Source organism: Sabethes cyaneus, chromosome 2 (genome assembly GCF_943734655.1).
Source record: "Sabethes cyaneus chromosome 2, idSabCyanKW18_F2, whole genome shotgun sequence".
NCBI classification, from domain to species: domain Eukaryota; kingdom Metazoa; phylum Arthropoda; class Insecta; order Diptera; family Culicidae; genus Sabethes; species Sabethes cyaneus.
The window spans coordinates 50,964,231-50,988,712 of NC_071354.1; the positions used below are offsets into that span (position 1 = coordinate 50,964,231).

Below are 24,482 nucleotides of genomic sequence, written 5' to 3' on the forward strand. Positions count from 1 at the left end.
CAAACAGGCTTAACTCTGAATAATATCGAGGTCGTCTGCGATGGCAGGACTTGGTTACTTTAGCTAAAGATCGTTTCTTTCGTTCCTGGAGGTTTTGACGAAGTGCAAAGCCCCGCTGTCTTGTAAGCGGCGCGATAATTGCAGCAATCCAACCGATCGCCCTTTTACTAGATGAAACAAACCACGCCTCCTCTTTTCGTTCAAAATCCTGGAAATTGTCCAGTAGAATGCCGTTGCTAAGACCTTTTAGTCCGTTTTTTGTAGATTATGTTTGAAATTTGCTTATAATTTTTACTAAATCCTATTGTTTATATTTTGTCAGTTCTGTCGTAGGTCATGAATTTTAATGAATTTTCTGTACAATTTTGATTTATTCTGTCTTGATTTTGTTTGATTTATTTTTTATGTCGATCAAATTTTTTCAATAATATGAATAATAAGAAAAAATTATTCCGTCATTTTTATTTTGGGTGAAAAGATTGTCTAGAAATAGTTGAGTAGTTCACAAGCTTAATTTGATATATTTTAATATATTTGATTTAAAAAATATCTGAATAAAACGCAGGATACGAAAGCTGAACAAAAAGAATTTTTTTTAAGTTTTTCATTACTGGTCCCCTTTTACTTTTGGACCTCACCCTATTGTTAGGGACCCCATTTTGTAAACCCCGCAATGCTGATTTCGTCATGTCAAGGAACATATGTGTCAAGTTTGATTAAGAATCGTTCAGGCGTTTCGGAGTTATGGCAGATGGAAAGATTAGATGCCAAAAAGGAGAAGGAGACCTGATAAGGAGGAAGAAATGGCAAATGGATAAAAAATGGCCTTACTTTTTTGCATTATGTGAATTTCCCGAACGAAAACAGATGTACAAGCGGCTGGGACCCAAATGGGAAGTGGCCCTGATCAAGATTGGATACTCATCTAGTACAACTGGCATGGTCCGACGAGGAACTATCGGTGGACAGGTTGGAAGATCTCATATTCCCGATCTACAAGAACCAACTCAAAAGCAGCGAGTTTCAAGGTATGACCTCCCTCAACTGGGCGTACAAAATTCTCTTCTACATCTTGTTTCATAGGCCGTCTTCGCTACAGGAGAATCCAATTTGGAATACTAACAAGAAGCTCCTTAACGAATAAAATGTTGACCTTCTGACAGTTATTCGACAAAATTTGAGAATTCAACTTGCAGATTTTCCTTCTGTCTACAGACTTCCAGGCAGCATACGATACAGCAAAACGAAATAAGTATCGCTTGTGCCGTTAGGTTTGAGCCAAGGTGACGAACTTTCAAATCTATTTTTCTACATAGCGTTGAAAGTTGCTACTCGAGGTGGATAACAAAAACCGTGGTAGCCCCGCGGGCGACACAATCAACGTGGTCAACGAGTTTTGAACCTAGGTGACATGTTATAATACTGTTAGTAAAAAAGTATAGAGGTACATAACGACTGCAATGGATGCCCTTTAATGACTGAGTAACCAGCTAAAGTCCAGCAATTCGCACAAAACTCAAAACAACAAACATTCTCAAAACTATCAACAAGATGTTCATTCTGCTAGTGGCATTCTACGAGAACACTGAAGGAGAGCAACCCCCGAGATCTTGGTATATTCGAGTTTAAAATCCTGCGGTCAATACTTGGCGGTAGGGGGTCAGTCCCGGCGTAGTGGTTAACATTCACGCCGAGGACCCGGATTCAAATCCCAACCCCGTAGAAGTCACGAATGACCCAAAACTGGTTAAAGTGAATTTAATCTATATAACAAAAAAACCATACTTGGCGGTACTGAAGTTTACAAGTGTATCAAAATAGGAATGTTATTTTATTTATTTATTTATTTATTTATGAATTGGTAATTCTAATAATCTGACACATAAAATAGAATACATGAATAAAAATCTTAAAGTATTGCACCTGGCAGTAATTTAACGAGTCCTACGCAAATTCTTTTTTTAATAGTAATTATCCTGTACTTACTAAAAACATTGAAAATATGCTTGCCAAGCAAGAAGGGGTGCAGTGGGGAGGCAATAACGACAAACTGATAGTTCAAATTACTAAATTGCAAACATGCGTGGTAAACGCAGAAAATAACCACGCTAATAATTTTCGCGTAGGACTCTAAATAGGTGGAAACTCCGCAATAAGCTTGATCTTTTTAATCTTCTTGCAAACACGCAAGATGGTTCGCCGAAGTCAAACAACTCTTCCACTTTTGTAAACGTTCTTATACATTCTGTCATTGGCTCGCAAGATCCGAATGCCGTCCGATGGAACGGTGTCTGCAGCAGTCCCGTTGAACGTAAAGTTCGGTGCGATACCCGGAAATGGAGCACGGATAACAGTTGTGGTCAATTTTAAGGATTTTAGCTACAGATATCGCCTGTTGCCTTTTACTTCTGTGTTCCAGTGTGTCGAGATCAAGTAGACGACATCTATCTCCGAAGGGTGGCAAATTTGCTGGATTTTGCCAAGAAAGATGACGCAAAGCAAGTCTAATAAATCTTCTTTGTACGCGTTCAATTCGTATGGTCCAAGTAAGCTGCCACGGAAACCAAACCAGATTACAATTTTCCAGAAGCGGTCGAACTAGGGCGCAATTTAACGATTTAAGGCAGTGGGCGTGCTTAAAGTTTCTTCCAATCTTGGAGATAAATGCAAGTTGCCGGGATGCTTTAGAGATGATTGATTCACAGTGTAAATTATATGACAGTTTAGTATCCAGTAAGACACCGAGGTCATTAACTTGTTCGACTTTGCGCAGCTCAGTACCATCAATAATATAATTAAAGTTTATCGGGTAACTAAGCCAGCTCAGTTTGCACCAACCAACAAACACATCAAGTATATCTTGCAAGCGGCAGCAGTCGCCTTTATTACTTATGGTAGCAAACAGTTTCAAATCATCAGTATACACTAATTTACAGCCAACACTCAACAGTAACTCAACATCATTAAAGAATAGTAGGAAAAGCAAAGGTCCCATATTACAGCCTTGAGGGACTTCAGATATATTGGTAAATTCCGATGATATACTAGATCCAAGTTTGACTCGTAGCACTCTACCGCTGAGACACGAGTTTAGCCATTCGACCATTTGTTGGGAAGCACCAAGTCGGGAAAGTTTCCGCAAAAGTATCAATTCGATCGAAAGCAGCTTTTAAGTCTGTATAAATGACATCAACTTGTTTCTTGTTTTCCGTTTGCGAAATGCACATCGAAGTGAACTCCACGAGATTAGTACAGACCGATCGACCAGGCATGAAGCCATGTTGAGCCGTTGAAATGTAGTTCTTGGTGCGGGACTGTATTACACCACTCACGATAATTTCGAACAACTTTGATGCCGCAGAGAGACTGGTTATTCCGCGATAATTGCGTACATAATGACGATCGCCAGATTTATATACCGGAAACATATACGATTGTTTCCAAATGCCAGGAAATTTACCTTGTTCGAAAGACTTATTAAAAATTGAACACAACGGACTCGCCGACACTTCTATACATCGACTTAAAACTACGGCGGGAATACCGTCAGGCCCTGCAGAGAAGGAGTGCTTCAATTTTTTGGTTGCATTTATCACCAGATCAGTAGTCATGTTAGACAAACTCAAATCCACCAAATTGGCTGGGACATGCGCAGCAGTAATATCAGCATCACCGTCAGAGGCAGTTCCATCAGCAAAAACGGAGGCGAAAAACATCGCGAACAACTCACAAGGGTCAGGAATTGAACTTGATTCGATGTCATCGTAGTACACGTTGGAAGAGATTACAGAACATTTCCTTTTAGAGCTAACGAAGTTCCAAAATGTTATCAAGCAATTAAAACACAGTAGGCTCCAAAGGCTTGGCCACGTAATAAGAATGCCGGATAAAGACACAATCTAGTATTCAGCAGAGAACCCGAAGGAAGCCGAAAGTCCCCGCACCCGTTGTGTGTGCCATGTCGATGTGTGTTCGGGACAATTTGAGAGATGCCAAGACCGAGTGATGGAAAGGCACAAGATAGCCCCGAAATGTGCACAAGCGTTTTTGCTTGTGGGTCTGACCAAACCTTTTTGGCCCTTATACAACAGCACTAGTGTGAAATTATTAATTAATCTAATAACCAATTTGGATTTACTTATTAAGTCTACCCACATGCATAGGCAAGGCCTATTGTGGCCTCCCCACATGAATACATATCTGGAATATCGACATCACTGAGTGTAAGTAATTTTGTTCACAATTATTTACATACAAAAATTAATTTTTTTAAACAAGTCATCGACTGTGGTCATTTCAGTTACTTCGCTGCAGTTACGAGTCATGGTACGCGCTATTCGGATTCGGGAGGAGACTATGAATCCGTAACCGGCTTCCATAACGGGACACTTCACTATCAGTAAAATATGTCGTCGCATTTGAAAAAACATCAACACTTGATAAAATAGCGATTGACTGTACTTACTGCGGTCAACGCCGCCTACAAGGTACTCTCTCAGAATTGGTTGTGACGTCTATCCCCAATAGCAAGAGAATTCGGAGGGCAGTATCAGGCGCGTTTTATGGGGGCCCGTGCTACTACGAATTACTCTCCGACAAATCCTCCAGAAATGTCGAGTACAACGTGCCTACACATCATATTTTCGTAAATTTCAAAGCAGCAAACGATACAGTTGAACACGAATAGCTATGGCAGATAATGCACGGGTACGGTTTTCCGAACAAACTGACACGGCTGATCTAAGCTACCCTGGAGCGAGTGATGTGCTACGTGCGCGTTTCGGAGACACTCTCGAGTCCTTTGGAATCGCGCAGGGGGTTGCGACAACGGGATGACCTTTCTTGAATGTTATTCAGTATCGCTATTGTAGGTGAGATCCGGCGGACGGGCTATAAAAAGAGAGGTACGATCTTCAGCAAGAGTAGCCATCTCCTAGCCTTCGCAGACGACTTCGGTATCATTACTAGAAACTTTGGTACGGCGGAGGCAATCTACGCCAGATTAACAAACGGAGGCTCGGAGGATAGGATTACAAATCAATGCAATGTGTTTAAAACCGAATATATGGTAGGAAGAGGCGAAAGCAACGTTTACGACAATAATACGAGTTGCAACGACGCTGTGACAGTTTACTTATTGCTTATTGCTGGAATAAGTTTTGAAAGTTTCTACAAAATTTTTGTCAATTTCCAGAAGGGTCTAATATGATTTCTAGTAGATACACTAATATGATACCTTTAACAGTTTCGTCACAAATATCGATATCCGTATTTTATCTGTTTCGTCCCACTGCACAGCCGAGATTTTTTTTGAAAAAAAGTCCTTTATTTATATATCTCAAAATACCGCTGAGCTGGTTTTATCTTTTGATATCGAAAGCAAGATATTTTTATTAAAAATCAAATAGTGTGGTGCTTGTTCACGGCACGCGTCTGTTTCTTAAAGTTTTGCCAAAAGATGTGTATTTTTGCTTAGTACTCTTGTTATGAAGAGAGTTGAAATTCCATATTACCGGATTCCGCTGGGATTAAATTGATCTTTTTCGCCACAAATATGATTTTGTCATGGGGAATCCGATGGCAGGGTATTTATTTATGGCACATGGTGGTTTGTTGATGTTTTGGTCAAATGGACGGAATTTTACCCTAATTTTTTCAATGCAAATACTTCTACATTCTGCTGGGCTAAATTCCATCGTTTTTCACCAAAAAAGATGATATTTTTATATGCATTCTATTAGTTTGGTGTTTGTTTACAGCACCTGTTAGTTTTCTTATGTTTTAGCCACATGAAGAACATGAGACCCTAATTTTCGCGACGATTATTGAGAAAATTAAAGTTAAATGGCTTGTTTTGTCGCAGGTGAAAGAATATTGGTTTTATACCAGCGAGTTCCAGAGTTATTGATCAATACATCTTCGTGCTCCGAGAAAAGCAGGGTGAAATAGTTAAAATGATTCTATTCCTTCACTCGCACACGACTCCCAGAGTAGACAAACCCGGTCGGATCTAGTTACTGGTGTAATCATACCTCTAATGAAAGATTGTGCAATATATTTCGATACCCCGGCCCGGACCACAAAGTGCGACGAACAGGCGGTGTGGTTTATTCTAGCTTCAGTATCAACAGCGTCAGCGTCACCATCAGCAAAGTGTGTCTCTGTTATTTCACAGTTATCGAGAACCGGTCCCTGTATGGATGGTTGAGAATTGTGAAAACTATATATCACATATTCAGCTAATTTGTATTCCACCACCCAGTTGAAATGAGATGAGAAACTTTTGCCAAGACAATTCGGACAGCACGCACACGATCATGGCGCGGCCTGTTAACTGATCTACCTAACGATATACAGTAACTGACCTAAGAAATGCGTTTTATCGTGTTGTTTTGCGACGTGGAAGAATTATTTTTTTGTTAGAATGATTAGAAATCAATGCGTGAGGCATATTCTGATTATTAAATTATTACATTACTAGATTTTCTAGCTAAACTGTTCATGCCAAACGGACAAACTTTACCACAGATAAGTAGTATGATTTGTTTTAAAAATTCGTAATGTATAAAGCTTGAGTTGGGGATTTTTCAAAATTATCATACAAGATTGGACAGAATGGTTCTAGAATTTTATCCAGAAATTTCCTGTTTCCTCGAACATCGAATGTTTTAAAAAATTCATCTCATCTCATCAGTATCGTAGAACAAACGCCTTTTTCTAAGAATGTAAGAAAAGTTTTTAGCAATCTTGACAAATATCCAGAAAAAAATTTTACAATAATTTCCACGCCGGTGGAAACTTTAAAGAAAACTAGGACAAACTATGGTCTACCTAAAAGATTTTTAAAAAAATATTTTTGTCGGAAAGGTTTAATTTTCTTGTTAAAAATATTTGTTTTCTTGCAGAAAAACACCATGCGTCTCCATTGGAGTATCAAAACCTAATCTCATCAAATAAATTGTCTTTTAAAAACAAAAATTTATACCTTACTGAATTTTAGCATTTTTGGAACACATTTTGTTTTAGAAAAAATTGAAAAAAGCTGCATCTCTAGAAACGAGTTTTTAAGTAGCAATAAGTGATGCCTTTTCTGGCCTATACTGTACCCGTTCGATGTGGTTCTACCGTTCTTTGTTTTGGAAGCTAGGTGTGTCTTGATTAGGAGGAGGCTCAGGTGAAAGTATTAGAAGAAATTGGGAAAGATCAGAACAGAGCCAAAATATAAATATGACAACAGCATCACGGGACGGGCTCAGTTCTATCCGAGTCGTACCGGGTCCCAATCGATGATTGAATAAACAAAAAGCTCGACGCTTCTGCCAACCGGAGGACGACCAAAAATAGAAAGAAAGCTGCCTGAACGCACATTCCAACTTGCAAAGTTCACGACCGTCTGCTGCCAGCAGAGCAGTGGCCGATCAAAAGCAGCAACGAACCCGGGAGGTGGTGTGTGCTGGTCGTGCTGGTGGTTAGGTGCAGAGCATAGGGGAAGGTTTTTTAGACAGAGTAGGGTGTACGGTGTATAGCATAACATAAGCCCCGAGCGAGATGAGACAGGAAAGGACTTATTGGGTTGGAGCCGTGTTGGCAGTGTTCGCTTGTGTTTGTGCAACCCGGACAGTGTGTGCGAACAAGTTCGAAGACAACATATTCTTCAACTATTACAACTCCACGGGCGAGCTGGTGCATGTGTACAACGTCGTAGAAAACAACTCGTACCCGTACGACGAGACCTGCAACCCCGACGGGCGGTTCGCAGTAGTCGTTTTCGGATGGAAAATCGACTGTGAGAAGTACTTTGTGCGAGATTTGATAGCAAGTGGGTGCAACTTTTCGGTGGTCTCGAATTGACGGAGTGAAAATTCTAATGTGATACACGTGTTTCATTTATTTCTTCGCAGATCTCACCGAGTACCGGGGAGGATGTGTGATATGTATGAATTACAGTAATTTCTCCCAAGTGACCCCGTATCTACGCTTGAGGAGAAACTTTAAAGACATCCAGAATGTTCTGATTAAAAAACTCGATTTTCTCGAGCAGCAAGGTTTCGATCCGGACAATGGCTACCTGTACGGGTTCAGTTACGGGGCGAACCTGGTCCTAGAGGCGGCCAAGAGCTTTGGTGCTAAGAAAATCGGAGAAATCGACGGTAAGATGAACAGATTGCTATTAAAACCAGGTCATGGCATAATCCATCTGTCGTGTATTTTTCCGTTTACCCCTTTCCACTTTCTACTCTGTGTATGTAGTATGTGAGATCGCCGGCATAACTTTTGACTCTGGCTACTCGAAGCCACCGAATCATCGGCAGGCAGCGAAAAATGTTCAGTGCATTCACACCAGCCGGCAGTACGGTACCAAGTACCGAAGCAGCTGCCACCAGGATTGGATTCTGGGTGACTGCGGCACCCGCCAGGAGGCTGCTCCACTTTCCGCCTACGGATCCCACGGTGTTTGCACACTGTTCTACAACAGTGCCTTCGAGCACGAGTTCCTGCCCGTGGAAATGAATGCAAACAACTGTACCCTAGATCAGGAAGCAGACAACGTACCGGACGGGTTCCGAATGGGATACATGGAAATGAGGAAAAGCGAGGTCCGGGGTCAGCTGTACACGCCAACGTACGCATCGTTCCCATTCAATGTTCCGAGCGACGCTTCGGAAGACAGCCGGACGGCACTGGTCGATTTCTCCGACTTCGAGAAGTCGAGTGATGATGACTTTGCAACGGATTTGGACTACGATTCGGAATTTAAACTCTAGTGGTGACGGGTTATTCAGCAAGGTGTTGGATTCTCATACTACTGATTTTTTTTTACTTTTTTGACAGCGGTTGTTGATATCCGGAGTTACAAGCGGTTGCCAGTGACAACGGGTCAGCAACTGCATTTTTTTCACAATATTTATTTCATGACGTAACTTAATCAATAGTGTGAGCTAATATTTTTATTTAGTGTTTAAATATTTATGTTACAATTAGCTTAAATCGAACAATACTCTGAATCCTTACAACTCATGATGCATTTTTGAATGTTTTTTTTTCTAGTTATTATTGTGGTTTTGGGTTTTGATGTAGTTTCTAGTTTTATATAAAGATTCGCCAAACCAATTATTATATTTGAATGGTTTTTGTTTTGCAATGATATATGTAACCCTATATATGAGACACGATAAATGATGAATATTATACTATGAACCCAACATATTGAACTTGATTATATAACCAAAATATGAACATTACATGAATTATGAAGCATTATACTTCCTAGAATATAAGTTTATTTGATCATTATTGATTCTATTCGAACAAAAAAATTACGAACTAAATGGTATGAATATCTGATCACCTATGCAAAACGGTGCGTTACTAGAAGACATCGATTTGAAACACAAGCAAACTATATGATGAGTCCATAAACGAATATAACTAAATCTCAGTGACTAATGATAAACATGATACATATTTTCTACCTATTGATAAACAATTGTGTAACAATGAATAACGATAAAATGAAGCAAAAATAAAAATAAAAAACAAGAAACACAAATATTCCAGTAGAGGTTAAGGGGACAACTGATAATATTTCGATGTAGCGATGTAGAAGTAGAAGACGTGAAAAAAAGGTTTAGAACCCATATCCATGTGCGATTTTACTTATTTGGTTTTGTATGGCGCTGTAACCATTAAAAATAAATTTCCTAAAACAACCTTATGGCGGCGTTTTGTTTTTTTTTTGTAGGCGATTCATCACAAATTTGAAAAAAAAACATTCTGGCTTGGTAAGAATGAGAACTAGTTTAATTTGGAAACTTTTATAATTCTATAAAAAGTATAATGTGTATGCAGTACATTAACGGAGAGAAATAAACATTTACTCTCACTCGCGAGAGCAAGTCAGTCTGATTCCATATATGTTAATGATATTGGCAGTCGGTAATTTACGCAGTAATAATTAACGGTACATTTTTATCTGATCATGAACACTTGCCTGAGTCAAATCGAGGCCTGTGAGATTATCGAAAATACACAATACGCTTGGCCTAACAATTTCTTTGGCAAACTTTCATATGGAATTTGAATAACTCGTCGGTGGCCAATTTTTTTTCAATTACCTACATGATATTTTTAAGTTTTGTAGGAAAAAAGTGTTTTAATTTAATAGGATAAAACAAACTATGTATTTGAATAGACAGATTAGACTAAAATGAGAAAATATGACTGTACATCAATTTATTAGGAATATCCCGAACCCTGCCAAACGGAGAGGTTGGTAACTAGTGGGATAAAAAATAGAAATATTGACAGTTTAAATATTATGAAATCTAAATAAATAATGGCCTGTTTTATACGTTGACTTCGTTCGGTTAGGAAACGAAAACTAATGGGTATCTTGGCTGATTATGACACAAAATATTCTTCACTTGCTTCAAATCTTGAGTAAGCTTCTTACTGAAATTAATGGGCCAAGCACAATGCATATGGATTTTAATACGACACGGAAATTTGATAATTTTCTATGGGTTTTGGCCTCAACCAGTTTCAAGTCCAATTTAAACCCAATTTAAACTCCAAAAAAAGTCGGCTGCTTCTAAAAAAATAACGCAAAAAGGCACGGGGGAAAACATGATAAACGGCATAGAAAAAGAGGAAAAAACGTGAGAGACAGAGAGAGTGAGAAAAAGGGAAAAACTGACACGATAAAAAGAATCGTGACAGAATGGGAGAGAATGCGGAACTTAAAAAGAAACTAAAAAGGGGAAAAAATATGACGAGAAAAAAAAACAAAACAAAAGATACGAGACTACACAAAAAAAAAGAGAGAAAATAATGAAAATTAGAGAAAGGAAGAAAAAGCGATAAAGGAAACAAGGTAAATGAGGACAAACTAGACAGAAAAGGACAAAAAATGGAGCAAAAAGGAGAAAAACGATACAGAAAAGGAGGAAAAGAAAAGAAGAAAATACGGGCATAGAAGAATAGAAGAACAGCAAAAGAGGAAAATGAAGGACCAAATTGAAAATGTACGATAATAGGGATAAAACCAAAAATAAACAGAACGTGATAGTAAGGAGGGAAAGCAGAACATAATTAGAGAAAGAATGGAACAGTCAAAAACGAAAAAATACGAAAAGAGTTAACGAGATAGAAAACAAAAAAACGAGACTGGAAAAGAGGAAACAAAACAGAACAGAAAAAAAAATCAAAGGGTCTAGAAACGGCGAAAAACGGAACAGAAAAAGTAGGGAAAAATGGAACAGGAAGTAGAAAAAAGGAAAAACGAGAGAGAACAGGAGGTAAAACGAAACAAATAAAAAGAAGACGTAACATAAAAACGTGATAGAAAAGGTGGGAGCATGAGACAGCAAAAAGGGTGAGAAGAGGCAAGAAAGGGAAAACGGAACATAAGGAGAACAAAAGGCGAAAGAAGACTAGCGAGAGAAAAAATAGAAAACCGAAGGAAACGAGCAAAACAGGTCAAACGGAATAACGCTCCTTCGGTTCCAGCGCGGATTTATTTGGTCTCTCTTCTGGTTATTCTACACGTACATTTACATCTCTGCCGCATTTCTACACCTCGCCTTTGGTAAACACTACAAGTCATTCAAGATTAAGCTTATTACCCGGTCCGGGACGCCTACCACAACGCGATATGGAAACCCCTGATCCGCCTAGTTCAGTCGAGCCCGCCGTAGACACCGATTTACAACTGCAATTGACTCGTTCCTGCCATCTAAGTTGTCCCGCCCCTGAGTCTAGTGCTGGTGAAGGGGTTTTCCAAGCCGCCTTCCATGGCAAGTATCCTATCAGTAACGGTATCCATCGCTCTGACGCATCCTCAATTCTCAGGACATCAACCGTAACAAGTATTGCTGCATCTGCTACCTCGAATGTCCTGGTATACTATCAAAACGTTGGAGGAATGAACAGCTCTCTCGCTGAGTACCAGTTAGCCTTCAGCGATTGCCTGGTTGAATCAAAATACGAGGACAAGCCAGTTGTTTAACGACTCTTACTCCGCTTACCGACAGGATCGGACGCGTTCAAATAGTTGTAAAAGTACTGGAGGTGGCGTTTTGTTAGCTGTTCGCTCAGGATTCAAGTCCTGCACAGTTAATCCTTCCACTGTTGACGGAATACTCTATCTCTGCGTAGTTTACATCCTTCCCGATCGAGTCAACGACGAAAACTTGATGGGCAACCATCTTGAAGCTATCAATTGGGTTGTGTCGCAATTAAAGCCTAGAGATAAAATTGTTATTTTGGGTGATTTTAACTTAAGCGCGAGCTCTTGGCAGCGTAATTCCCACGGTTCTCTATTCCCGATCGCCTCTCGATCGTCCATAGGCATAGTCCCGCGAAAACTGCTTGATACATATAGCACCGCTGGACTTAAACGGATGAATGGGATTGAAAACGAGAATCATCGGACCCTTGATCTGTGCTTCGTTAGTGAAGAGCTGTGCGTAGACTGTACGGTTACAGAAGCTCCGGTACAAATCTTAAAGATCTGCAGGCATCTTCCTCCTTTACTAACGTAATTAAAGATCAGGCCACAGCAACGCTTCCGGGATACTTCCGAAAGCCTCTCATATGAGTTTAGTAAAACCAATTTCAACGGTATGAACGATTTTCTGGGCCACGTTGATTGGAAGGAGGTTCTCCGCGATTACGACGCTAGTCTCGCTGCATCGACCATTTCTAGCATATGCTGTCGACCAGTTCGTGCCCGTCAAGTCTAAGCGCGTACTGCCTAAACCAGCCTGGGCGAACGCTGATCTCAAGCGCCTTAAAACGATTAAATGTGCAGCCCTTAGACGACACAGCAAGTATGGCACTGATGCCACGAGAATAAGATACGTAGAAATAAATACTACCTATAAACAACTCAATGATCACCTGTATAACGCCCATCAGAACAATCTGCAACGCCGTCTCAATGCAAACCCAAACAGTTTTTGGCGCTACGTGAATCAGCAACGTAAAGAATCGGGATTACCCTCTACGCTGTCGAATGGTCTGTTCGAAGCCGACTCCACCGCTGACATTGCCGACTTGTTCCGTTCGCATTTCAATAACGTTTTCACCAATGAACATCTCGAACCGCAGGATATAGCCGTCGCCATCGAAAATGTTCCTCGACTTTCTGTACCTTTGTAGCAGTTTGTTATCTCCATTGACATGGTTACGTCAACTGGAAAACGATTAAAATCCTCCACGGGATATGGCGTTGCTGGTATCCCTTCAATCATTCTGAAACGCTGTATGGAGACGCTAGCGGCACCGCTTGCAGCGGTATTCAACCTATCTTTGGCCACAGGCATTTTTCCAATCTGCTGGAAACAGTCATATGTTTTTCATGTCTTTAAAAAAGGTTGTAAACGAGTAGTCTCGAACTACCGGGGAATAGTTGCATTATGTGCCACTTCCAAACTGTTTGAGTTGATTATTCTCCAGGAGCTTGCCCAGAGATATAACCACTATATCTCGTCGGATCAGCACAGATTTATGCCTAAACGATCTACAACAACCAACTTGACTTCCTTCACTTCGTTTGTAACACGCCAAATTGAGGATGGTCATCAAGTGGACGCGATATACACAGACTTATCTGCAGCATTTGATAAAATGAATCATCAAATTGCAATTGCCAAATTCGATCGATTTGGCATGAACGAACATTTGCTACTCTGGCTTCAATCTTACCTTTGTGGTCGTAGCATGTCTGTGAAAATTGGTGACCACATTTCTTCGCCATTTCCTGTTTTGGTGTTCCACAAGGAAGCCACCTAGGACCGTTTTTATTCCTGCTGTATATGAACGACGTTAATTCCATTTTGAAATGCGCGAAACTCTCATACGCTGAAGATCTAAAGCTATACCATACGATAAAGCAACCACTGGATATGAGTTTTCTGCAGGAGCAGTTGGAAAACTTCGCTAAATGGTGTCAAATTAACCGATTGTCGCTGAATGTGTCTAAGTGCTCGGTAATCTCATTTGGACGAAAACATTCACTATTCCACTATGACTATGCCTTGGCAGGCGTACGTTTACTGCGTGAATCCACAGTTAAGGATTTGGGAATTTTTATCGATGCAAAATTAACATTCAAGGATCACATTTCATACGTGGTGGCACTAGCTTCTTCACAGCTGGGCTTTTCATTTCGCTTCGCGAAACAATTTAAAAACATCTACTGCCTGAAAACACTCTGTTGTTCAATTGTGCGACCTGTACTGGAATACGCGTCTCCCGTCTGGTCTCCTTATTCCCAGAATGAAATTCAAAGCATCGAAGCTATTCAGCGAAAGTTCATCCGCTATCAATATATCAATCACTCGTTCCTCAGTATTACTCCAGCTAGGACGAATTATGGTCTACATGAACCAGTGCGCAGTATGTCTCGTCTACTCAATCAATGTTACCATGTATTTGACTTTAATGTGTCTCGAGAAACAAAAAAGTGTAATTTTAGACGTGTTTTATGTTAATAATCTAAACAGACGAGTATTGTAAATACGTTAGTTAGTTATTTTTGTCATTGGGGTGATATTTTACCTGTTGACGTTAATAAATAAATAAGGAGAAAGAAGGGACAAAGTGGGTATGGAATAGGAAAATGGAACAGAAAAAGAAGAAAACATAAACGGACCAAACGTAGATTGTAAAGGAACACCTGAAAGCAAAGGGAAAAGGGAGCAGAAAGCAGAATAAACGTGATCGAAAACAAGAAAAAACGGGTCATTTAAGAGATGAAAAACGGAACTGACGAAAACTTTCAATATAATGAAAAGAAAAAAATTTCAATGCAATAAGTGAAAACCAAGAGGGAAAATAGGACTGATAATAAAAAAATGCAGCAACTATCAACATATTACTATGTTCAATTCTGTATACAAAATTCTCTCCCGCATCCTGTTTCTCAGACTGAGGCCGTAGCGGGAAATCTTTGTTGGCGAATACCAGTGCGGTTCTCGAGAGGGACGCTCCCCGGCGGACCAAATGTTCGTTCACCTTGCGACAGATCCTCGATAAATTCCGGGAATTCAACTTGCAGACTCACCATTTGTTTATAGACTTCAAGGCGGCGTACGATTCAGTTAAACGAAGTGTGCTGTGGCAGATTATGCTTGGACATGGTTTTCCAACAAAACTGACTACTACTGACTGAACTGACTGATACGTGCTACCCTTGATGGTTCAAAATCAAGCGTCAGGACAGCAAGTGAGACATCGGACTGGTTTGTCACGTTCGTTAGATGGTTTGAAGCAAGGTGACGGAGTATCGAATTTGATGTTCAACATTGCATTGGAAGGTGCTATTCGAAGGGCAGGCGTGCAGAGAAGCGGTACCGTCATCACGAAATCTCATAAGTTCCTAGGGGTCGCGGACGACATCGATATCATCCGTGTTAACCGTTGAGCTATGGAAGAAGCGTACACCCATCTTAAGGAGGAAGCTGCGAAGTTAGATAACTTCTACCAAAACAAAGTATATAGTGGCTGGTAGAGAGCGTGGTAGCCCTTCGAGTGTTGGAACTGCGGTGGTGGTAGATGAAGATACTTTTGAAGTGGTTGACGAATATATTTACTTTGGTACGCAAGTGATATGTGACGAGGATGTGAGCCGTGAAATAAAAAGACGGATAGTGGCTGCCAACAGGGTCTTTTACGGATTACGTAGCCAACTGAGGTCCCGTAGCCTACCACTCCGTACAAAACTCGTGCTCTATAAGAAGCTAATTCTCCCGGTGGTGCTCTACGGCCACGAAGCGTGGACGTTGAAAGAGAGCGGCCGACGAGCTCTTGGCGTTTGCGAGCGTAAGATCCTGCGATCAATTCTTGGCGGCATATTAGTTGAAGGAGTGTAGCGCAGGCGCATGAATCATGAAATATACCAAGTATACAAAGATGAAGATATTGTGAAGCGATTAAAATACGGCAGGCTACAATGGGCTGACCACGTAGCAAGGATGCCGGATGAGAGACCAGCGAAAACAATATTTAACAGAGAACCCGACAGAGGCCGACGACTTCGAGGCAGACCCCGTACTCTAGACCAAGACTGAGAAGTGTACAGACGGCTGCTGAATTTGGCATGGATTCGATAAGTGGATTGTCGCCTAAAAAGTAAGTAATAAGAGAAAATGGAACAGGAATCGAAAAAAACTGAACAATAGAACAGAAAATATAGAAAAACAATAAGATAAGCGAGAGAAAGAGGAAACACGAACGTAAAAAGTGTGAGCAAAAGCCAAGGAAACGATACAAAATAGAAGAAAAATAAACGAAACAAAAAGTGGAGTAACGTGTGAGCCAATAAGATAAAATATGTCGCGTCTAGTCTCGTCTAATTTCGTGTCCATGTTCAAATTCAAGTATAATTTAATTCCAAGTTTAGTTTAGGTCAAGTTTAAACTCTGATTTCAAGTACAATTTTAGGGGCAGTTAGCAGTGCTAAAGAAATTAGTTCAAAGTGGAAGAAATATGCTGATTCAGTCGCATCTACAACTGTGCAGGGTTGTGATGAGTTCTATTAAGAAAAAAGTTCGAGATTTTATCAGAACCAGAGAAATGCAATAATGTAACACTGTGAAACTTAAACTGAATAAAAATACTGCAATCCAGCCCTTTATGAATTTTTCTGCGACGCTCCAGTCCCTAGTTATAGATTGTTCAATGCGTCTAAATTTCCTTTTAGCCAGGCTTTAGAAAGATAATGTTGAGCGATCAAGTTTCATTCTGTAGATACATCCTCTCGTTCAATGTTCTCTATAATATTGTATTCAAATATGCCCATCGTGAGAAAAATAATAGTTAACTTGAAGGTTCGTCGCTGAAACTAATTGAAGTCATAGTGTTTAAGTTCACATTATAAAATTACACCAATTAATTAATCACTTTGAATAGATATTATTCACAGGAACGTGCCTGAAAAATTCTGACTTTTTTTTAAGTAGTTGCATTTATTTTTAGACTGTGAGATTTGTAACTATACAAATGAAATCGACAACCGATATTTAAAGCACTCGGACAGCGAAAGCAAACGATATCTTCCACTCTGCTGCATCCGCCGAAAGTATCTCATAAATTTTCATTACAGATCAATATGCGCCAGTGTGCCCCGTGTCGTGTGGCCTGCCCGGTTATGATGCGATGATGACTCATATGTCCACACTCCAACTCGAACCCTATACAGCAACGCTGGCTGAGTAATCCTCGTCGTTGCTGTTTTTTCGTCGTCGAGAGTATTTACCAAACTTGTCCATGAAATTGCAACTCGATTCGCATCGCAAACCGGTAGGAATACACTTACATTCGTACGATAACCTCCCCCAAAACCCACACACAAACTGTAGGTACAGTCGACGGCCACGGCGCGCGGTTGTCGTTCCTCGTCGGATGTAAAACCGTGTCTCTCGTCTCCACCCATTGCTGACAACATCCCCGGCAGCCGGCAGACAACCACCGCAAGATTTTCGATGCACTGCGTTACTTACCTCCGTTTATATTAAATTTAATTTTTTTATTCAGTCGCATCATCACGGATTCACGAGAAGAAAACGCTAATCGATTTCTACTGATGACGCATCAGTGCTGCGGCTGTGGGCTTACGCGGTACTGTTTGAGATCATTAGATTGGTGCAGTGAATATGGACCGAAAATATTGCTACATTGTTTTGAATCGCAACTAATTTCAAAGTTGAAATTTGATGAAAAGGATCCTTTTTAAATCTGTTTTAAACCCCACTAACGCTGGTACGACACTAGTCTAACAAGCGAGTTGTCGTAGATTCGAATCTCGATTGGGAGGGAGTGCTAAGGTCAGTAGAATCGTAGCAGCAGCCCCGCAATTGTCCTGTACTCTAACAGTTGGCTGCGTTGTCTCATGACAGAAAAAATGTTAAGCTCATCCAATAAATTGTAATCTAACAGAAAGTCAAATAATTTACTATGATGAACAGTCTCACAATAGAATCAAATTTATATAAAAGAAAAATTGAATATTTGAAACCACGATACAATCTTAATTTTGGCATTCCTAATGTGGAATGTTTTGAACACCATGCGTCCCCTTTTAATTTCGATTCGAAGCAGATGCCTTGTTTAACAATAACGTTGTAGTTATTAAGTTAAGACATCGATAAGAGACTCACATCCGTAAGATACCCAATAATTAGTGTGTTTAATTTAAAAATAATGCTTAAAGCTTAAGCGCGAAATATGAATAGAAGTATTAGGTTAGTGGCCAGAGTATTAGGTAAACTCTCAATAACTAAGAAACGAGAAATAGAACAAACCTGCATTTTTATCACTGAATGATTATGAATTGGCGAAAAAGAAAATTTATAAGGGTTTATTTCTAATTCCCGTCGTAATAAGGAAAGACACTTTAATTTTCATCATTTCTTAGATGGATTTAACGGGAAATTAGCAGTCATTGACTTTTCGTCGGAGAGCCCTATTTCGTAAGCAGTTTTTGGGCCCAAACGCGGGGTTCTGTTTGAAAAAATATAAATACTGCTTTCTTCTCGTTAATCTAAACACAGCGAATATATTTTCATGTCCAGAATTTTTGTTTCAAACTAAAAAACTGCTTTTGAAATTGGCAGAATCGATGACTGCTAATTTCACCTTAATGAATACATACTCCAAAAGATCTGCTGCTGATTTGACTCAAACACGCTTACCTTCCGATCGGTGCCCTTTGAATTAACTAAAAAGCGATTGATAAAGCATTTGATTGACATTACGCAACTGATTTTATATCTTAAATTTGTCGTACCGTTTTGAAATCCGTCCATCAAAATTTTTCATCGTCCGATCTAAAAATCACAATAATGTTTACGAAGCTAGCGCGCATGTATTTGTGTAAGGCAGTATGACAAATGTTATTCTGCAAAATTTCTGCGGGTTATGCAAGTTTTCCCGGCTGCAGAATAACAACAATGCATTGAGTGAGTTATTTTCGTTTTATGAATGACGGAAATTGAAACGATTAGTCGACATTTTCTTCTTCGTCGCACGGAAATTTGGCAACTAGGAATTCTTTAATGAAAAAAAGCATTTAAATAAATCTCAGCTCACTTTGATTGATCGCGTATGAGAGGCAACAAACTAAAATATTAGAAAATAACTAATTTTGCATTGTGTGTCAAAAAAATCGGCGATATTTTTAATAATTTTTGTTGGATAGGACGGGAATAGGCAATTACGACGAAGCAGCAACATAGCCTAATAAAATTTATATTTTAGAAAATGTGCGTGCGATAGAATAGTTTCTCCTTATTTCATTGGGGAAAGGCAGTGACAAATCTCGGAAAAAACTTTTTCAGATGCATTTTCTTTGACATTTTCGTAAAAATCTGTTCGTTCTGTGATGCTTGGTTCATGAGGAATGGTTTCTACACAGCACGAAGTCAACAATCCACTTTTTCATTGAAATCATCATTTTCCTTGAAATCTAATTACCAAAGCTATAAATTTCGAATAATCCGATTGAATAGACTTATTTTATTTTGCATGAGAATCATCTGAAACACACGTTAGGCTGATGCACAGCATAACTGACATCAGTGGAAGAATATAAAGCGCTAGGATATCCGGTTAGCAAAACAGGTTCAACTATTTAACCTTACAAAAATCATTTAAAAATAAAATCTACAATCTTTAAAATTTAGTTTAAAAAGTTAAAAACAGCAGCCAATCCCTGTCTACACAGCCGATAGTTATATAAGGAATTGAATAACAAATGAGCCAGATTAGTCATTAAACTCCTCCACTATGTGAATTTAATCATTTTTTTTCTCGACAACCATTTGTCGGAAGTCGGAACCGGTTTGCGTAGGGGTAGCTGAAAGCCTTTAAAGCTCCGATTTTGTCTGTCTGCGTCCGCGGTATAGTTAAGAATATAATGTAATACCCAAATATAACATCCTATGAAACCCCGTTCCCATGTCGATGTCGGAGTCATGCAGTGTGAACTCCATAAGTCAGCCGAAGAAATTAGCTTCGTGGGAGGTGGACTAAGAGTGGAACAAACTCTTCATTTCGACGGTACCTACCTCTTTTTGGCGCAGCATATGCACGCCAATTCGATACCCTCGGCAAAAATAGGACATTTTCCCGCATTTGTCATTCACATCTGCACCAATACCTATGCGAAAGCTGCACCCAGAAAGCCCATCCCCGGCAGAAGTGGGTGAATATTTTATGTTGCACAATTAAATTGTACACCGAAGCACCGCCCGGTGGAACTGAAAGCTTTCCTAGCGGATACTCGAAACTTTAGCGAAATATTCGAAAACACGAGTAAAAGCTCTGACGGCGAGCCGCAGGCCGCAGGCCCGCAGGCGATCGTAAAAGTATAAACACGAGCATCAATCAATATTCGTGAATTGAATTATGTTCTTCGCGCTTTCTCAAACACGAATTCCTCACTCGGACTCGACTCGGTTCGGCTTCCGAAGGCGGTTTTGTTGGCAGTACTGAGTGTACGTATACGAGCCGTATCCGTATATGGATTGCACACCAACAAGCGTTACCTTTCAACGTGGCCGTTCGACCCTATATAAGTATGGGTTAGTGCGAAGGCGTTGGCTTATTTAATGGGAAAGGGTGGCCTGCCTCATAATGGGCTAATACAAAGTTTTTTTGATCGCTTATAATAGATTATATATTTCTCAACAAAACGGTTTGTTTCAACCATTTTTAATTGGAATGAAATTCTGTTAATATGTTGGATACCACGCAGGCATTCATCTTCCATTAAAAAAAATTTTTGTTCGTGAAGAGTACAAAACACGTCTCCTCAGATGTTCCATTTTTTGAAAGATAGCTTATATTGTGCGATTGTGCCCTAAAATCGTGAAGAGCTGTTTATGCAGATTTTTTTTAAATCTGATATTTGACAAATTTTAAAAAAATACACTGGAATCTCTTTTTACGTCCATTCATTTTACGTAATTCCGCTTTTTCACCTCCGACATTTGAATTAACGTCCTCTCATTTTACGTCCAAAATTAGAATTAAAGTCCTCCTATTTATTATCCTCTTATTTTACGACCAATAAGGCCATTGTAAAATATTTTTAAAGTTTTTGTCCCCCCCCCCCCACCTTGGAAATTAGCTTGAAAAATCGGGGGGCAAAAAAATAATTTGTAGGATTTGAGTTAATTTTTTTTATCAAATCAATTGTCTGTGGGCTCTATAGCCTGAAAAACTCGAAAACTGAGTGCACGTCTTCTGTTAACGCTTCTAGCACAGAGAACAGATTAACAGGCTCGAAGGAAGTAATCGAATTTTTGTGTGTAAAAGCTGTCGGTGGCGCCCTCCAGAAATAGTTTGCCAAACGCATCAAAAATATCCATGTACCTTTATCAATATTACTTTGTGCTGGAGTTACATAGCAGCGATGGCAGCGACATCAAGATTTAGTTTGCCACTTACTGCTCGAGGGGTGCTCTATTGAAGGATTACTCGTAGATTACATAAAAACCTTTTACACACTTTTTGTTGATTATCTGGTAGTCTGTTCTCTGTGCTTCTAGCACGAAATAGAAATGGAAATTAATACAGTAAAATTTCCGAAAATCGGCCAAAAGAAATTTCTTACGTTTTTGTCTTTTTGTGGGTTTTTGCATGGAAAATAATAACGTATATATTAGACTAATCTCAAGTTTTTTTAGTCTTGACCTTGAAATGCGGTCATATATATTAATATTTTTTTGAAACGATGGTTCTACAATCGATGAAGGGACGGTACACTGAGAAAACTTTTCGTATAGTTTCTATGAGCCCCACATATAGATTTTTGCAATGTGCCCAGTAAATGTTCTTTATGTGCCAAACAGTTATCATTTATGTGCAAGCGAAAAATTAGCACATAATATTCATATGCGTATAATTATTGTGTGTATAATTGCACATACTATTCATACGCGTATAATTTTTATGTGTATTTCTGGGAGTATTGTGGCTCATGATAATCAAATGGGATTTCATATGGAAATTTACTATTAGTTATGTGCAGAATATTTTGAGTGTAGGAGAAAGAAATGAAGTTTTTGGTGAAGGAGGGGGAAGAGCGGAAAGGTGAGAAGAGGGGGGGGGAGATATTGGTAGCTAACGTATAATAAGCTAACATATATATTAAAAGCAAGAATAGATTTGGTTTTCACGTTTAAACTTTAAGTAAAAATGCCCATCCACATTTTTTTTGCTCGAATACAAAATTCTCTTTGTTTTTTTGCCCCCCTTCAGTGACTCCACACCGCAGGGACAAAAACTTTTAAAAATATTTGTAATGGCCTAATACGTAAAATAAACGTAAAACGAGATTTGAGTTTTTTAAAAATTTTACATTTTTTTTCTAAAATCCAAATACAATCAAATTTTACATTTCATCTTGAGCAAATTTTCTTCTATAAAACGAAAAAACTGCATGAATTCGAAAAATGATGTAAAAACCCACATTAATTCAAAAATCGTCATAGAAACCGTGATAATCCGAAAATCGTAAAAATGTGTAAAAAGAGACATGAGTGTAAATATATATTTAATCTAGTCTAATTCAGAACGTCTAATATCTTTCTTTAAAAAAAATCTGAGTCCGATCGATCGTTCAATCGACACTGGTCGGCCGTAGATTATTGACCGCCATGTGATGGAAATGTATCCTGTCGATGATGAAAAAATTGATGGACGGGATATCACTTTCTCACAATTAATATTTTTGTAACGGTACTTCTGTAAAATTTACGTAGGGGACGAGGCACGGATTCCTCTCAGTCGTCGTATTTTCAAATCTCGGCTGGAAGAGGCTGTTAGAGTCAATAGGATCATAGCAACTGGCCCTGCAATTGTCCTGTGCTCTATCAGCTGGCTGCGAAGACTGTCGTATAAAAACAGAAGGTCAAGTTTCGATAACGGAATGAGGCACCTAGCTTTGCTTTGCTTTTTCACGTAGGGTACGGTAGAAGAAAGTAATGAAACAAAGATGTTGATAGGATGCAAAGGTGGGGGTGTGAGGGGGAAAGAGCTGAAAAATTAGGACAGGGAGGGTCATTGAAGCAACGTTTAAGATGAAATTAGCAGTCATCGATTCTGCCAATTTCAAAAGCAGTTTTTGTGTTTGAAACAAAAATACTGTTCATAAAAATATATTCGCTGTGTTCAGATTGACAAGAAAGCAGTATTTACATTTTTTCAAACAGAACCCCGCGTTTGAGCCTAACAACTGCTTCCGAAATTGGGCTTTCCGACGAAAAGTTAATGACTGCTAATTTCTCGTTAAGAAAGTTGTGTGCCGCTCCTTTTGGCCCAGCTGGGAAAGTCCATGGATCGAATCAAGCTATAATCGGAGCATTACAAGCGGATTTGAACGCACTACTCCTTGCCAGGCTCTGTTGTTCATCGCTAAAGTTGATCCTTTGAACCACAGCGGACTAGACAAAAGGGAAACTCCACAACTCCCATATCAAGCGTGCGACGTACTTCAAACACCGCCAACAATGGCGACTTGAGTTATTTTTAGACACAAATTATGCCTCTTCCTCCGTATATTGTAGTAAAACTACAGGACGAGAAGTTTAATCTACCTTGTAAACTAACCAGCACGATGAAGCTATGCAGGCACTTGCTACTTACATGACACTGCACGTTACGTTATTCGTCCGTTAGCCCTGTGTTAGCCGCGATTCTCAAGACGGGTGTTCCAAGGAGGGCTCCATTCCTATGGAATAAACCAACACGTATTAACGTGTTTTTCATAAAGCAAAGCAAAGCCTAGGTGCTACATTCCGTTATCGAAACTTGAACTTCTGTTTTTTTATACGACAGACTTCGCAGCCAGCTGTTAGAGTGCAGGACAATTGCATGGCCAGTTGCTACGATCCTATTGACTCTAACAGCCTCTCCCAGTCGAGATTCGAATATACGACGACTGGCTTATTAGGCCAGTGTCATACCTCGCAGCCAACTGGGAGGCCAGGCCAGAGCGTGTTTGCAAATAAAATTTAAAATTTTTAATGCTCCAACTTTAAACATTTGAGGATTTACAAGAGTTTGGAATTTCTTTGGAAAATGTGCGAGACTGCTTTTATGTCTTCTGAAAGAGTATTTATTCACATACAAGGCAAGTTAATGTTGAAAGCATGGTAAGTCTAGACATGATGAAACGAACATGACAAACAGTAGGCGAAATGGAGCAAAACCTTTTGTTGTGCTGGGCAGGAAACGGCACGCTGCGCAGGACAACGCAGGAAGTTTGCAGCTTTTTCTCGTTACTTTGGTTTTATAAATAGCAACCAAAGCAACGAAAACTTTTGGCTACTGTTGGTTTGATAGCTGCAGCAAAGAATCGATGCCTGACCCAGCGATTGATATAGCGACGCGCGGGACATGCAGAAGATAAAGACTTTTGTTGAGATTCGGTGCTAGAGAGCAAAGGAAAGCGCCCAACAAACACCGAAGCTGAA

The 24,482-nt window shown here is 39.6% G+C and overlaps 1 protein-coding gene across 1 annotated transcript; it reads left to right on the forward strand.

Annotated features, from left to right (window-relative positions):
• The first annotated feature begins 7,041 nt into the window (after positions 1-7,041).
• LOC128734990 (uncharacterized) lies at positions 7,042-9,709 on the forward strand. The gene is made up of 3 exons (XM_053829434.1): positions 7,042-7,819; positions 7,902-8,150; positions 8,251-9,709. Exons 1-3 carry the CDS (start codon positions 7,549-7,551, stop codon positions 8,763-8,765), a joined length of 1,035 nt encoding a protein of 344 aa, XP_053685409.1. The 5' UTR covers positions 7,042-7,548; the 3' UTR covers positions 8,766-9,709.
• The last annotated feature ends 14,773 nt before the right edge of the window (positions 9,710-24,482 follow it).

Coding starts and splice junctions, on each gene's coding strand:
- LOC128734990 (XM_053829434.1), top strand. CDS start 7,549: ATGAGACAGGAAAGGACTTATTGGGTTGGAGCCGTGTTGGCAGTGTTC. Junction 7,820..7,901: donor TGTGCGAGATTTGATAGCAA/GTGGGTGCAACT, acceptor ATTTCTTCGCAG/ATCTCACCGAGTACCGGGGA. Junction 8,151..8,250: donor GAAAATCGGAGAAATCGACG/GTAAGATGAACA, acceptor CTGTGTATGTAG/TATGTGAGATCGCCGGCATA.